Source organism: Coregonus lavaretus, assembly GCF_964263955.1.
Source record: "Coregonus lavaretus genome assembly, chromosome: 6".
NCBI classification, from domain to species: Eukaryota; Metazoa; Chordata; class Actinopteri; order Salmoniformes; family Salmonidae; genus Coregonus; species Coregonus lavaretus.
The window spans coordinates 28,616,129-28,633,882 of record NC_139993.1 but is presented as its reverse complement, the minus strand read 5'-3'; the positions used below and the strand labels follow the sequence as shown (position 1 = coordinate 28,633,882).

Here is a 17,754-nt window from a genome sequence, read left to right as displayed (position 1 = left end):
CGCGGTAAGCACGTATCAAGAAAGCAACTTATCCTATTGATAACTTTTGCCGGAGAAGGAAACTGAGGACAGTAGCCACCGACGACAATAAATAATTGCTTTTGTTCCAGCCTCAGATTGTGACTGACCGATGAGCAGAGCAGGACGTTTCTTGTGAGCCAATGGTTTTTCACAGGCTTGGATTTCTATCGCGCTGCTACCACATTGTGTTATTTTGAGTTTCTTCTGAAAGAACAAGAAGCAGTTGTTTGACTGAAACGTATATCACAAAACGGACCTGAAACGTTGCGTTGAATGGACATCGTTATGCGCGCAAATGTGGAATAAAAAGCATCTTGATTTGGATGACCATAAATTGAAAGACGCTAGCTGAATGGATGGTTGAGAGTTATATTTACGACGACTAAAGTTTTAGAAAGTATGCTATGCTGTAAAGGAATGGATTTAAAGGACAAACGACTCTAGGCCTATACTTGGCGTCAGTGAATATTCAACAAGATATGATGAATGTCGCGCAATGTGTTCAAATAAGGCATTTGTCAATTACAGTTATTGAAGAAAATGGATTTTAATAGTTATTGGAAGAGTTTGCCGTGCAAAAGGAGAGCAACGAGCTAAGTCAAACTGTAAATTAACAGAATTGATGAACCTTCACGGAACATAATCTAATTTAACTTCATAGACACTGCTGCATCTGCTTGGACTTCTCGCTAATGTTCTCACGAATGGGAATGTATACATTGTAAATCTTCAACTGAAGACGAAAAACTGCAGCTGAGAGCACCTGGAATTTGAATGTGGACTGGAACCAACCTCGTGCAAATTGAAGAGCATCATGTCCATTTGAACAGCAATAAGAAACAAATTACTGTACTTGTATCAGTATAAGTTATAGACAACAACGCGACGAATTATATAGACTCTGCCCATAATGGACAAGAACTATTTAGCTTTTCAAATGGAGTTGACACTTATGGTTGTTGCCCTCTTATCTTGGGTCGCGGTATGGGCTGACGATAGCAAGATTATATCAGACAGATATGCAGTCTACTGGAACAGCACGAACCCCAGGTAAGAAGTTGTAGAAATCAACTTTCAGTGATCCTAACTTACATTGTTGGATAGATCATTTGTGAACCCCAGTTCAAAAGACCTGGACATTTAGGCTAAGCTAAAGAAAAATGCTTCACAAATAGCCCAACGCATTCAAAAGCCCATCAACCATGCTCACCTTTAACGAAGTTCCCCCATAAATTCAATTATTTGAATATATGAAGTTAAAGTTCCTTCTTTGACTACAAATAATTTGAGTTAGGGAGATGTATTTGACCGGCACGTTCTAGTTATTTATCCCATGTTTTTCTTCCATTTGTAAGGCCTACTTATTAAATAACTTATATATTCTCTTGTTTTTACCCCCGTTATCACATCTCTCCCATCTGAGTGTAAAGCAAGTCTCTTAAGCCAATATTTCACTTGATTATGACATCTTGCCAAGGCTTTCAGGTTTCACATTCACAAACTTATCACATTGAATTCAAAATGCATTGTGTCTGTAGTTTTTCAGTATGAAGTTGCATTTGAAAGTGTGATAAAATACTGTAGGCCTAAGCTAAATATGATTTTGCCATCCCCTTTAAAATAAGACTGAGTAATATCCACTAAGGTAAAAATCTCCACTAAGAAAAATGCAAAACTCTGTTTAAAGGCATACTACATGGTTATACACAAAACAAAACAAATGTTGCCAAGTCATTTTATTGACATGCAGCAAGGTTTAGGTCTCCCATGTAGAATATATCCCATACTTGTTTCATTTTATCCCCTCAGTTCACTCCAGTGCACTACTGATGTTTGGATATTTTGGCCTGGACCTGCTGGAATGATTTTGAACATGAGCTAGTTCTTTCCAGTTAGTTAATTACTGAAGGAAGGTGAAGATCAATAATAGCATGAAGACAATAAGTAAGACATTCCATGAGTATTGAACACTTGAGAAATTGCATGTGCTTGACCGTGCAATATTCTAAGCATTAGAACTGTGCCAGCACACCCTCGAAAGATTTAATCAGACTTAATTCCTTGTAAAGTTTAGAGAGCAATTTGCTGTAAAAAAAACAAGCTTTTGTGGTAAGTTTCCCCACTATTTATAAATATTATGTTTGTATAATATAAGTACATTTCTCAAATCTCCCTAGAAACCAAGAGGTTTTGTTTATGGCAGGGTACAGATATTAAAAAGAAAGAAAATGAAATATGCCTGCGTATTTGGTGCATATTGAATTCATTAGTTATTTTCCTTCCTAGAGTGATGAGGAAAATAATACTGTATACATAATGCAACACAAACCATGGCTGCTTCAAGACTTATTTGTTGTACTGGAAATAACTTGTATTGGCATGCAAAAATGACATGTGAGTGTTTGAAGCCCAAGTGGAGCTTTTTGGATGACAGTTAATTTGCTACCTAGTCACATGACAGTGATCTTTGATGCTTCCTTTCTACACAAAATCATGTGAGAACTATATGAGTCTCACACTGTATATCTCTATAAAGTACTTTAAAGTTGTGTACAGCATTGATAGGAGTGACTTTGGCACTAGGCATAATAGGGCTTGGATCTTGAGTAGGTTGTAGATTGTAGTTTAGTTTTTAAAGCCAGTTGTTAAGTGGTGTTGGAATAAGAATCGGTCTTTTCCAATAGCAATCATAGAATGCAGTAAGCAGAATTATAAAAACTTTCCTCATTAGCCTAAACTTGAATATAAAGAATAGTGATGGCAAAGGCAATATACATGTCATATAAATGTAATATGCTTTCTTTTATGACTTTATGACAAAATAACCAATTAGAACAATTGTTTACGCAGACATTTATGAATCCTTTGCATTAGCCTATACTGTCCTTCAATTGGTTGTTAAAACAGTTCATATGTAATATCCTTGGTTGTTGGTCTTAAAAGGTGTGTTTCTAACTTTCAGCGATGTTGCTTTTACTGTAGGATATTAGTGTGGTTAGAAAAGCGGATGCATAGTAAGGAGAAAAGGCTAGTGTGGCTTTGGTGTTTACAAGTGAGGGGCCTTAGTGAGGGAGCAGAAACACAGGCCTACTCTGCTCTACATCTCCAAGCAATTTTTTTGCCAAAGATATATACCATTTTCATCACTAATTCAATACAAATAGTATAATGAAGCATTTGTGTATCAATTGGTGTTTTACTTTGATTACTTTTAATTGATTTGATATTGACCGAAGTAAGAAATGTCAAAGTATAATATGATCTATGCAAAAGTATAACATGCATTCAACAAAAATGATCCGGACCACTGTTCATGCATATTGCAATGTCCATTACAGAATTACTATTTTGAATAGTCAAGTCTTACATAAGCATGGATTTATGTGACGCCTATTGATCAGTCCTTAAACCTTTAAAATCGCTTTGGTTTTTGTGTATTGGGGTGACTTGTGTATAGTTTATTATTGGTGTATTTTAAGATCCATTGGAAAAGCATTTTCAGTTCTTCAACATCTTTCTTATTGCCCGAGTTTCATATGCAAAACTCTTGAATTTTGGTAAATGCTCAATGAAAATTTTATAAGAAATGTTGCTCAAAAAGTGGATCAAATGCACCAAAAAACAATGTTGGTTTATGAAAGGAATTTAGGTTTGTCATCAGTTGAACGGCCATTCCACTGCTTATGACATCCCCTTGTGTTTTCGTATCTGGTTTTCGGCATGTTGCAGTTGCTATGTAACTTACGAGTAAATTGAATGGCTATTATCTATGCCACACGGAAAGCTATTAGACCGATTTACTCTAAGAAATACTATGATTTGATACTGTGGTCTTCCATTCTGCCTACTAATTTAACGCCATGCTTTGCCATTTCATGATATCTGCTTTCCTCATAAAGTCCCCTCCATTCTGACCTAGTTTCGCTGAGGTTATTGGGGAGTATTGAGAGGAAATGGTAGTGGTAGCTGGTCTGTGTGGACACTCTAGATTATATTGTACTCAATGATTATATATTTTTGGAAGCTTTGAAGTCAACGATGAAGGGAATACTTTTCAAATTATGAAAATAAGCTTCAGAGGGTATACACTTGGAGTTTGTGGGTTGTAAAAAATGTCTGAGCAATGGTAGCTTGGGGTTCCTGTAGGTGGCGTTACATCGTTTTTGCTCTGCTCAGCAACGTGGTGGTCCGCCATTTTCTCATTCATGGTAGGAAGACCTTCATTTTTGGTGTGTCGAGAGCCAAGACAAAGGAATGACATGGACGATGATTAAAGATAGTAACCAACAGTTTAAATGTGTCAAATGGTTTTTATGCAGATTTGAATCTGGTTTGAACTACAGTCAAAGATCGATTGGTGTTTATAGATAGAACAACTATCTTGAAAATATAATTTAATTAGGAAATCCTGAACTTTAACTGCCTTTTACAACAGTACATATGAGTAATAATGAGTTCCGTGCTTTAACCTCATACTTTTGAAAGGATTACTTGGGTGCATGCCAAAACTGATGGACAAGGGGAGAGAAACGGGAAAGAATTGCATGTTTACTTTCACAATGATCTGTTCACATTCACAAATGGACCGTTCTGGAAAAAAAGCCCTCTAAATTCAAGAATAGAACCACTGCGTTTGAAAGGCCAAGTCAGTCCCTCCAGGATTCTGCGATCTTATTTTTTTGTTTTGCTAAATCAACAATTTTCTGTGTATTATGCGAAGGCTTGCAAATCTGACCAATCACCACACTATTTTTGAATTAAACACTAAAATCATTGCAATATTATTGCATAATATTGATCGATCACCACAGTACAAAAAGAGGGCTCGCAATTTCAACCATTCACTGAATATTTCCAGCATAATATGGTTCAATCAAGCCACTCAAACTTTTTCCCTCGTCAGCGCATTATTGCAACAAATTGGACAGATTGCATATTGCCATGCAAAATGTCAGATTTGCCGCAGCAAAATCAAGCATTTGTTCCCTCAAATATCACAAAAAAGTTCCCGCCAAATCCTGGACGGACTGCCATGTATCTTATCTTAGAGCAGTTTACAGAAATGTTGAAAGATGTACATTTGTATATATTATTGCTATAGAATTTATGTTTTCGCCGTTTAGAAAGGTGAAGTTGCAAAAATACATGTTTCTCATGGTTCACACAGTTTGTATATAGTAGGTGTTGGCTGTCCCCAAAGTGTTTCTTTAGAACACCCAGTTATCCCGTGTTTGTACTGTTTGTACATATACTGCAGTATATTGTGCATTACTACTCAGGTTGAGCCGATTTCTCCTATTTGTTACAAACTTTACAAATATTTGAATGTAAAGTTGCATTTGTTACTGTAGATATGAAATTCTTGCTTACTGTTTTAAGGCCTCTGCCAACTTCAGATATAAAGATATGGCATTGAATTTCAAATCACTGAATGAAGTGCATTGTATTTTGTTTCTTTAATGGGGTGCTGTATTGAAACCGGACTGTCCTCTCGCACACAGAGGGCAGAAAACTGTCGTAAATATTTTGCTAGTTTACCTATCTAGTCATTTTACATTAATTACGTTTTTCAATTTAGATTGAACAGCACTTTATGGGCCGCTTGGCCTGTATGTGTACAACTCAGCGTCCCCCATATGCGCCCCGTAATTCATTTGAGGTGTCATGAGAGTGGCGACTTGCAATGCCATCTCCACTTGAATTCTACCTTTTCTGGGATAACATAATGCACTAATTACTGTACTGCTCAAACTCATATCCCGCTTTAACGGGAGATCTGTTTCCTGAAGGTAAAAAAGTAGAAGCCTCTTACTCGCAAGCACTCCATAAGATGAGCATGGATGGGAAATGTACCCTCAATTGAACAGGGTTGAGTTGTCGAGACAAGCTTGAGACTACAGTCTATCCCATTGGGATAGTTGTTTTGGAAACACTGATGTTTTCTCTCAGTAATATACTGTAATTGAAAACACGTCATGGAGAGGACATGGTTAAAGTATATAGGTAATTGGTTTGTCTTGATAAAATTATCCTTTTCTTTTCCGAACCAGGAAATATGCATTTCCATGACAGAGCACAAGGCTCAGCATATTTGTTAGTTAGGGAATTCAATTTAAATAAAATATTGTCTGCTATGTTCACTTGTACGAAACACAGCCTCCTTTTAGCCAGCCCTAATGTGGAGCCATGTGGACTGCCGCCTCATTTATACAAGATGGAAGGCAATCTCTATTTGTAACTATTCCAATGAAGGTTCCTTGTTTACATTATAGGTCATGAACTAGTTTGGCTCTGAATTTCGAATTTCTCCTCCAAGGCATTTTAGGAGAAGGCTAGTGAAACAATATCTATAAAAAAGGTTGACTAAAGTAATTAAACTTTTTTTCGAAAGGAAATATGAGACCATATTCCCATCTTAATGAAAATGCAAAATCAAGCATTTGTTCCCTCAAATATCACAAAAAAGTTCCCGCCAAATCCTGGACGGACTGCCATGTAGCTTATCTTAGAGCAGTTTACAGAAATGTTGAAAGATGTACATTTGTATATATTATTGCTATACAATTTATGTTTTCGCCGTTTAGAAAGGTGAAGTTGCAAAAATACATGTTTCTCATGGTTCACACAGTTTAGATATAGTAGGTGTTGGCTGTCCCCAAAGTGTTTCTTTAGAACACCCAGTTATCCCGTGTTTGTACTGTTTGTACATATACTGCAGTATATTGTGCATTACTACTCAGATTGAGCCGATTTCTCCTATTTGTTACAAAATCTACAAATATTTGAATGTAAAGTTGCATTTGTTACTGTAGATATGAAATTCATGCTTACTGTTTTAAGGCCTCTGCCAACTTCAGATATAACGATATGGCATTGAATTTCAAATCACTGAATGAAGTGCATTGTATTTTGTTTCTTTAATGGGGTGCTGTATTGAAACCGGACTGTCCTCTCGCACACAGAGGGCAGAAAACTGTCGTAAATCTTTTGCTAGTTTACCTATCTAGTCATTTTACATTAATTACGTTTTTCAATTTAGATTGAACAGCACTTTATGGGCCGCTTGGCCTGTATGTGTACAACTCAGCGTCCCCCATATGCGCCCCGTAATTCATTTGATGTGTCATGAGAGTGGCGACTTGCAATGCCATCTCCACTTGAATTCTACCTTTTCTGGGATAACATAATGCACTAATTACTGTACTGCTCAAACTCATATCCCGCTTTAATGGAAGATCTGTTTCCTGAAGTTAAAAAAGTAGAAGCCTCTTACTCGCAAGCACTCCATGAGATGAGCATGGATGGGAAATGTACCCTCAATTGAACAGGGTTGAGTTGTCGAGACAAGCTTGAGACTACAGTCTATCCCATTGGGATAGTTGTTTTGGAAACACTGATGTTTTCTCTCAGTAATATACTGTAATTGAAAACACGTCATGGAGAGGACATGGTTAAAGTATATAGGTAATTGGTTTGTCTTGATAAAATTATCCTTTTCTTTTCCGAACCAGGAAATAGGCATTTTCCATGACAGAGCACAAGGCTCAGCATATTTGTTAGTTAGGGAATTCAATTTAAATAAAATATTGTCTGCTATGTTCACTTGTACGAAACACAGCCTCCTTTTAGCCAGCCCTAATGTGGAGCCATGTGGACTGCCGCCTCATTTATACAAGATGGAAGGCAATCTCTATTTGTAACTATTCCAATGAAGGTTCCTTGTTTACATTATAGGTCATGAACTAGTTTGGCTCTGAATTTCGAATTTCTCCTCCAAGGCATTTTAGGAGAAGGCTAGTGAAACAATATCTATAAAAAAGGTTGACTAAAGTAATTAAACTTTTTTTCGAAAGGAAATATGAGACCATATTCCCATCTTAATGAAAATGCAAAAAAAGTTTCACTTCCAAATCAGCAAATTTGCCTGGAATGGAATAATTATTTTAACACGGAATTGCCCATTAATGGCCTGACACAATTGAACATTAACGGGCTCTAACATCTCATTAAAGATTAAAGTTGGTGCATAATATCTACAAAAGCAATTGGTATGAAAGATGAATTTGTTAATCAGTAATCTAAGTTCAAAGCTTCATGAAATAAAATGACCCGAAGAGTGTATGAGCCCAAAGCCTGCTTCATTTGGTAGGACACCGTATTTAATTTCCAATGATAATCAAGGTTATGCTAATGTCAGACATGATGAATCGCCTGGTTTACAGTCCTTGTCCCTATGGACAAAAACATTCCCATTCTTCAGTTGTTGTATCTGACAAGCAGTGATAGTTTTGAAAAATCTATAAAAATTCTTCTGACGCATCACAATTTGTTTGAAAAAAATTGAATATTTCCTAAGTGTAGTATGTTGGACATTGGCAATTTATATTTTCTTCTGGAATTGTATTAGATGTGTCAGCGATTACACATTTTGACTCTAGACAAGAGTGTATTGCTTTTCGGTTCTATTATCTCTCTTAGATATGGTGAACAAATGTAGAGTTTCGGGTGACTCGGGTGTCCTGTTTGTTCAATCAGTCTGTCACCAACCTCCCTTCCATTGTCCCCCACCTGTGTAGAGACACTGAATATGACTGTACTGGTCACATTGGTGGCAGACAGTGAACTATGTGGCGAGTTTGTTGGCCTTGTTCCGCTTGGTGCACAGCAGCCCATCTTGCTGTCAGATCTCAAATATTGATGAATGACGAGTAATGGCTGCCATCTCATTTATTAATCATAGCTTATTTTATTTGGAATCAAAAGGTAAATAAATGTCCATTTGTAAGACCTTTTACCGTTGTTTTTTAAATCTGTTTTTTTGTACTTCCCAACAGTGTTTACCAGCACTTCATCATGCCTTATGTACCACTCATGCATTTTAATGCCTGACCCACATTCTCTTTGCACATAGGCAGTCTTGTGTAACAAGAGCGCTAGAAACTTTGAACTTCACTAGGTGTTCTCAAACTCACTGTATCCACTATGACAATGTTCCAAAAAGAGGGCAACAGTGAAAACCTCTATGTGTTACTGTTAATCAGGGTTGTGAATAAAGCCCCCTAACCACATACTGCATTGGTTACGCTTGAAATGTGCAAACTGGTGATGCATTCTCTCCACCTCTCTCAGCCCAGGATAGGCCTATGGACTTTAGCTTTGCACATCTTTGTTGCCATAACAAATCAGTTGTCGGTCTCTTTCATTTAGCAGATTTAGGGTATATTGGTGTTACCCTTCGAAAGCCTCCGGGGATGAAAGAGTCCAGTACCTCGTCTATTCTCCTGCCCTTGCTTGTGTACTGGGCCTTATAAAACTAGTTGTGAATTATTTTGAATGTTGTTGGTATGCTGCTATCATGCCTTCTAGTGCTCTCCCCCCCCTTTATATGAATACCGTTAATGTGATTTACGTGTGAGGTATATAAATGTAATTCTGTTCATATATTACTTTACCGCCAAACACAATAAATCCGGACAGCAGTTAATTGCTAAAACATCCTAATCGCTTCTTGCTTGTAAAAACATTGTCCAACATTTGCTAAATGTAATGCGTGTTGTCGAATTCGGACAGCCGCTCGTAAAAGTAACGATGGTGTTTTCCTAATTGATCCGCGGTAATAGTTTACGTTTATTGATGCACATTGGGCATAAAGCTCTGCCTCTCTCTTTGTTACCCCTTCATCAGGCTCTGATTTGGCTTTTAGCCTCAGCAGAACATTAATTGAATTTAATATAATGGCGAGTGGAGTTGCTCCTTCAGAACTGTACGGCATTTTAGATAGTTTTCGGTAAATGTCCTTCTCTCGCCCGTTTATGTAGTGTTATGAAGTGGTGGATTACTTGTGGTGGATGGAGCACCCTTTCAAAATAGGAAGACACTTTTGTGTCCTCTTGGTTCCTGCACAGCACCATTTTCAATCACGAAAAAACATGTTACGTTAATGGCAAACTTTCACGGTTGAATGTGTAGGAAAACGTCTCTCAGTAATAAGAGGGCAGGGGAGCACATTAAAAATGCAGGCGGTCAAGGAGACAGGAAGACTTCCAGCAGTACCAGCATATTGCTTGTAAGACTTTAACGACTTCCCTTAAAGAGCTTTTTCTTGGAAAGGACGTTGCTACATCTGTAGGGTCGTATATATACAAACAAATAGTCAAACACTCAACTGAATCAGTGAAGTCATAGGGACAACCTCTCCTGTATTGCTGTAGCAGGATACTAGCCTCACTGTCCTTTCCTCGAACAACGATTCACAGGTTTTACTATGCTACCTGCATTGCACACTTGGGTGTGTTTTGATACGTGGATGTGTTTTGATTAAACTAAAATGGCACAATGGAAACAAATCAACATTCCTTATGAGTGAAAAAATAGTGCAGGGTTTAACCTGTCTCAGAGAAAAGGATTTGTTGTTGTTTTGGTATGTTCATTTTATTTAGGTACGCAGGAATCTATTAGCACAGATGTGTGCTTTGAATTGTGCTAGTTCTGGATTGATGCGTAGATTAGAACACCTTAATCATGTTTATATCACCACATAGAAGGATATGCTTTATAGATTAAACACAATTTCCAGTGTATAATTGTCCAATCCTCTCCCCCCAAAGCTAGTCTTGTAAACTTGACCCAAATGGCGGCCAGAAAGTAAAAGAATGAAGTTAGCCCTATGTAGTTCGGCATAGGCCTCTATTTAGGCTTCAGATATTTGCATAGTTTGTACATTGGTAATAGTTCCATATCATTTTATTGATTGGTTGGAAATTAAAAAACGAAATCAGTCGCTTGGTCAAAAATCTTTTAATATATTTTATATTCTTAGCAATGGATGATATTGAAGTAGCATTTTTTTCTGATTCAATTATGACAATATCTTAACGCTGTCTTTGTTGTAAATGTTTGAGAAACCACTTTGAATTATTATTAACACATTTATTATTGCGTTTCTATATTGATCTCCATTAAATAAATGCTAGATTGCTGGGTAACATACTGAGGATTATGTAGTTAATAATTTAGAGCTTAAATTTCTTTCTATTGAAATTTACAAACAATATTTATTTCACTGTTCTGATATTGATTATTGAGTTACAGAATACTTTCCCCCTGTAATGTTTTGACAAGGTGTATCCTAAATGTTGCTTTAATTGTCATGATTTGAAATATATGTAGCAGATATCGGCCAAAAAAATTTAGTATCCGCTTTTTTCGTACATAAGAAAACAAAACAACATACCTCAGTTTTATACTATACAGTAGTACCTCGACATAATCGTATGCATACATGGCCTACAAAAAATAGTCTGCACCATTAGGACAACTCGCCGTTAGCATTGGTAGCTATCCCACAGAATTCGCTGAGGGGTAGGCATTAGGTAGTGAGTGAACAGTAAATGGGTCATGCAGTTCTTCAGTTGATTCTGAAATAATGAATTAGCGAGTTGTTTATGAATGTATACAGTAGTTTATTTTGCACTTTATAATGTAAGCGAAAATACTTAGTAGCAGACAATGATTATTTTTTGTGGGGGCCATTATTCTTACCGCCAGCAAAAAATAATAAATATGCTTGGATGACGTTTTAGCCTAGATTTGACAGTTATTTGACAGTCATGTGCGGTGTGACCTGACAGTCCTGGTAGGTCTCTTCAGAACGGCCATTGTGCCTTGTAGGCCCTCACCTGTTTCTTCTTAGCGTGGCGTGACTGTGTGACGCGGTAAACGAGCGATGGCTTTGGCACACATGGTTCTGTCTTCAAGTGAGAAGGCGGGGATTTGCTATGCCATAGTGCACAGTAAGCTTTGACCTTCAGACAACTGGAGATTTGGAGAGAGAGAAAGGAGAAAGAAAAGCTTGTGAAAAAGTGGAGCATTGCTCCCGTGTCATCTGGGAGCTTTCTTTCCTGAATAGCAGACATGTCAAGCCTGTCATTCACATGGACCGAAAAAGGGCTTTAATCTGGGGTCTTGGGGCTCGGTGGGCAGGTGGGGGGGAGGAGTTAGGTACAGACAGTACAATTAGAAGTTGCCAACACTTAACCTACTTAGGTGAACTGTACATTGTCGCCAATATTGAATAGGGTGTTCTCTCATGCTGTATAGTCTGTTCACATGAGTTCAACAATTACTAATGGTTTATGAGGCTTTATGATGATAATATGTAATTCTCTTAGACAATTTCTTAATAATGACAAGTAAAAATGAATGAAAAGCCTTTCATTTTGCTCTAGAATCTCATGATTAGTAGCCTCATGAAGGAACTGGTCATATATAATGCTTTGGCGTCATATTATGGATGCCACAATGCCAGAACAGCATACATTTCCCAAGACGCACCTTCTGAAATACAGTGCCTTCAGAAAGTATTCCAAAATTGGTTGTTGATCATTGCTAGACAACCATTTTCAGGTCTTGCCATAGATTTTCAAGTAGATTTAAGTCAAAACTGTAACTCGGCCACACAGGAACATCCACTGTCTTCTTGGTAAGCAACTCCAGTGTAAATTTGGCCTTGTGTTTTAGGTTATTGTCCTGCTGAAAGGTGAATTAATCTCCCAGTGTCTGGTGGAAAGCAGACGGAACTAGGTTTTTCTCTAGGATTTTGCCTGTGCAAATTCAGGCTGTAACACAACAAAATGTTGAAAAAGTCAAGGGGTGTGAATACTTTCTGAAGGCACTGTATATTGTAGTCAGAGAAGGTGTTGTGTAACCCACTGTGAAACCCTCTTCTGTCCGAGTGTCTTGTTAACTTTTGGATATCTCATTCCCTCTTCATAAATTGGGATTCGACAACATTTCTAAATCATTTATTGCATCGCATACTTTTTAACAATCTCTCTCAATCTCTACAAAATATGAAATTAAATTACACTTCCAAGTTACCAATATTTATTTTATTTTTTATCATCCAGTGAGGATGCTTGTGATCTGGAAAGTGAAAAATGTGAGAAATGAGAGACGAGAGCTTGAAGCTGCACAAAAGGATAGTTTTTCACCCGGCTTGGTATTATGGCCTTTTACAATGCTATTGGGACAGTGATGTGCTCCGTATGTGATCTGACGTCAGCTATGGCACAGGGCTTTGATATAAGCTGAGGTGATTTGATTTTAAAAACTGCACATAACGTACTGGCACTCTTTTTTTGTGCTCTTTTTACCCTTCCATTCGCAATGTTAGGAATGGGCTGGCATGGATCCTTTAATATCTCCTGCACAAAGGCAATCACATAGCAGGTTGCAAAAACGTGAAATGTTCAGAGTTTCTTGTGACACTGAAGTCCTGAATCACAGAGAAACTAATGGAGGTGACCTCCTGTCTGAGCAGTGTTGGCAGGCATGCCTCTTCAGAGAGAGAGAAAGAAAGACCGAGAGAGAACAGGGAGGATGGAAGACTGTTTGAAGACAGGGGCAGTGGCAGTAACAGGAGAGGGAACATGACTGGTGTGACAATGGAAACCGAGCAAGGGCCACCACCGCGCATGTTCCAAAATCTCTCCATGACTAGGGGCAAGGAGCTCTGAAAGTGGGTTACAAAGAGCGGCGAGGGAATCGCTGCAGTTTTAAGGTTTAGATATGCTTGTTTGGGATTCAGTTTCTCAGTTTAAGAATAGTCGAGCTTGAAAATGAACCAATTGTTTAGAAATGAGCACAAATAAATGATGTGAACACAAAGTGTAGTAATATGGACGTTATTAGGAACACTAATACAATGCTGCTTATGACTGCATGCTACTACAATTGCCTTTCATTGTTTCTTCTTGATAAAATTATTCAGCACAATTGAAACAGTTTCAGCGTAACACATGGCATTGTACTGTGTATGGCATTGTACAGGGCATTGTACCTCAATTACCTTAACTAACCTGTGCCCCCACACATTGACTCTGTACCGGTACCCCCTGTATATAGCCTCACTACTGTTATTTTACTGCTGCTCTTTAATTATTAATTATTAATTATTTGTTATTTATATTTTTTAGTTATCTATTTTTTACTTAACACATATTTTTCTTTAAAATGCATTGTTGGTTAAGGGCTTGTAAGTAAGCATTTCACTGTTGTATTCGGCACATGTGACAAATACAATTTGATTTGATTTGATTTGTATGAGATACTAGTTCTGAGCACATTGAGAAAGATTTAAAATCCATTTGATAACCTCAAACGCACAAAGATGACTAGAATTGAATGAAACCCCATTCCCAATTCATCTGCTATCTGCCCTTTTAGCCTATACTCCATGAAAACATCTCTAGTCCTTCAGACACATATAGCACACTCCAGTATCTTCCCTGTATGTCTGTACAGTAGGGAAACATGAATACCTGACAATACCGGGGTGAGATACTAGGTGGTGTGGTGAAATGCGGCGGGAGCTCTCGGCGCTCGGCCTTCGCTCCCGTGCGATGATAAAGTGCAGTCTCACCTCGGGGCGGCAGTGAAGCCAGCTGAACATCAGGATATGGGGAGATTACAGAGCCTGTGGAGTGAGTTTAAACAGGATTAGCCATTCCAACTCAGGTGCTACGCTAATAGGATTAGGGAGTCCCTTTTCTTGTTCATCCCAGCGTTAAGACGAATTATGGGCCCCCAAAACAAAGGTGTATTTTCGGACGGCGCAAGGACACACAAGGGACAGACAATGCTCTTAGGGGAGGCCACCCTCTTCCTTTAATGGAACCCACACACATGTTTTGAGGGTAGTGACCCCCATATTGAATGTCACCCAACACTTTGGGGGTCCCCTTAGTTGGGGATTGTACTTTAATTAGTCAATGTATTTTTCAGGGCATACTAGCCACTTTGCTGGAGGACGTATATTGAGGGATGATTGTATTGTTTCGATAGGCCTTTAAAGATTAGTGCTGCTTAAAAGACAAGCCCAACAACACAGTTGTTTAATGGAAATACAAGCATGTAAAGGATGGCCTCAGACCTATGAATCACGTTTTTTTATTGGAGTACAGAAGCACATAGCCTTTTCATTTAGATGTATAATCCTTTGATTTCAATGACAGTGTGGTTTATTATATAGTTTCAACTGTCATAATAATCTATTTAGCCAATCTGTCTTTACATTTGGTTAAACACCATTGTAGATATGGAATGTAATGCATTGAGACCTATAATGCTCCCTTAGAACTTCGTGGTCACCATGACTTCAAGTAGTCTGTATCTCTACACATTAAAATGAAAAAGTTTGAGTTTCTCCAATCATGATAACTGTTATCGGTCCAATTCCACCTGAGTGATCCCGTATCAATTTCCCATTCACTTTAGATATATTCTTGCTAGGGGGCGGTTACTGTGATGGGCTGTGAAAAGAGGAGCTGATATCTCCTTTGTGCCAGTTTTGTGGGGGCCAACAGGAGAAACCGTAAGGGATCTCGACCTAATCCCGGGGTTTAGCCTTCAAAAGCCACTATTTTCTGGAAGGCTTTGAGGTTCTTCACACAACTCTCTGCTCCGCAGCCCTTTCTAATAGGAGGGGTTAAAGTTTGCCGAAGTGGGGAGGGCTTGTTCGTTTAGGGAGGGAAGAGAGACACTTCTGGTCTGGCATAGCTGGATATCTTCTTGAAGATCCTGAGGGGGAAGCCGTTGGAGGATAGCATGTGAAGCGGCTCTGTGAGTTTGCGGAGGCCTGCTGTTCACCAGTTAGACAGGACTCCCAGGGACCTCCTGCTAGCTGGAGGGAGATCCATGTTCTGAAGCTAGGCCTACATCTGTCCCTCAAAGCCTGGCTTGCCTGCTTCTCTCCTCCTGTAGGGATTCAGTCAGCCATGTGTTCAAAGAAGAATGCAGTGCTCATTTAAAGCACTTAGCACCTATGCTCAATGAAGAACCATTAGGTCTGCTCTTCAATACCCGCCTTCCATTTCGCTCTGCCTCATTGGTAGCCTACACAGTGTTATTTTTTTCAGGAATTGATATAAACTCAGAAGGCTGAGTTGCCCGTGACCGCCTTTATCACCGCATAAGGAGCGTATATCATGGTTCTCCGACGAAGATTGCTACATAAGGAGGTTGACTACCCCTAAAAAAAAATGCAACCGTATACAAGTAGTCCTCTGTCTCTTGACTGCTTTCACAATTTCCACCCTAAAAGCAGCAGTGTCTTGGCTTAGGTCTCAGGGAGGGTCATGACGACAAGCCTAGACCCTGAAATACTATCTCGGCACCACCTTTCAAGACTGATGGTCCATGTGTTTTAGCTTTGGGCTTCCTAGACAAGCTTTATCACTCCCTGCTTCTTAGCTTAAGGGGTTAAGGTTCCCTGTCAGTCCAACAGTCAACACAAAGCAGAAACCCCATCTGATAGCAATCTGGCAGGGCACAGAAATGAATTCTCTAGGGTTGGGCTTTTACTTTGTTGACTGATTTAGAAAGTGCATTGATAAGCAGTATGCAATCAAATAACTTCAATTTAGTATAATTTGTATCATTAGACAATCATCCAGCTAAAAGCAGGGTAAGTTATTGATTATTATGAAAGCAAGGCCACGGCCGTGCTGATGCTCAGTTCAGACCACAGCTGTCAATACAAGCTTAGAGAAGCTCATTCAGCAAACCGGTCAATGACATATGCGAGGGTAATATTGACAATCATGGCCTTGAATAGTCTGTCTGGCGGAATTGTAATGTGAGTGTCATTTGTGGCAAATTTTGGCTTTTTTCTCAGTTAACAATCAATCTGCAGACTGCAGTACAATCTGGCCTTCGCTATTCAGCCTGTTTACATCTGTGGCAGGATATTTTTAATTTAAAGCAGACGAGTCTTGATTTTTTATTTGGTTTTGAAATGTATGTTTGGAAACACTTTCTAAGAACTTCCATTTAAACAATTGTGATAAATACTTACTTACTTTTATAAATGTTGGAATACTAATTTATTAATAATGCATGCACTACTTATACAAAGTTTATTAATGGCTTAGTAATGAAAGGTTTTAGAAAGCATTACCACATTTTCTCCCTCCTAAAGTGTGGAACCAACATTAAAAGAAACGTGGTGTGGTGCACCCAAGCTTGGTTCCTTAACCTCAACCAATTGACGGGTCACCCTTTAAGTTGATTGTGACTCTTTTGAACCGAGGAACACGCCTCATGTGCTGTGACCCGCTCTCATTGCGCTCTCCCCAAATACTTCATGATGACAGAGATCCTTCAGAAATATTCAAGGCATCTGATGGGGGTCAGGACGTGGCATCCTTTCTTCCCCATGTCGTCCAGATGTTCGGGGTTCATTGAGGATGCCAGCGACCAAGAGGGCACTTCCTCATTACCTCCAGAGCCGGCCTCATTAACCCTTCATGCAGCTGGAAGCACCGCAAACAGCGCCAAACTCCAACCCCCTTCGTCTGAATTGCCCTCTAATTATCCAGATAGATTTTTCCCCTGCAGGTAATGCAGAAATGACGACCACTACTGTGTTGTGCTGTATCGGCACTGTAACACCGACCCCGCAACTTAGAATGGATTTTTAGTAGGATCTCCCTGGAAATTAATCTGTTTATTTCGTCCACATTTTCTTTCAGGGATGTCAATTACTAGAAGTCATTACTAGGATGCAGCCATGCATAGATTTATATTGGGCGATGGCTGTTTCTCATACACATGCAATATAAGACGCAAAGCTGGTTCTCACCACCTGTTGCCATTTAAAACAGACTTATTATTTGTCAGATATACAAACAAACTCTGAAATGGCCATGCAGTGAACATAATTGTGATTTGTTA

At 38.7% G+C, this 17,754-nt stretch overlaps 1 protein-coding gene across 1 annotated transcript in view; it reads left to right on the top strand.

Annotated features, from left to right (window-relative positions):
• Positions 1-931: 931 nt before the first annotated feature.
• Positions 932-17,754, top strand: part of LOC311130684 (ephrin-A2-like) — a gene marked incomplete at both ends in the record, with an annotated part of 123,024 nt that continues 106,201 nt past the window's right edge. Inside the window, one exon of the mRNA XM_084163470.1 lies at positions 932-1,071. Coding sequence (XP_084019596.1) covers positions 932-1,071 — 140 coding nt within the window. The remainder of the gene's footprint in view (positions 1,072-17,754) is intronic.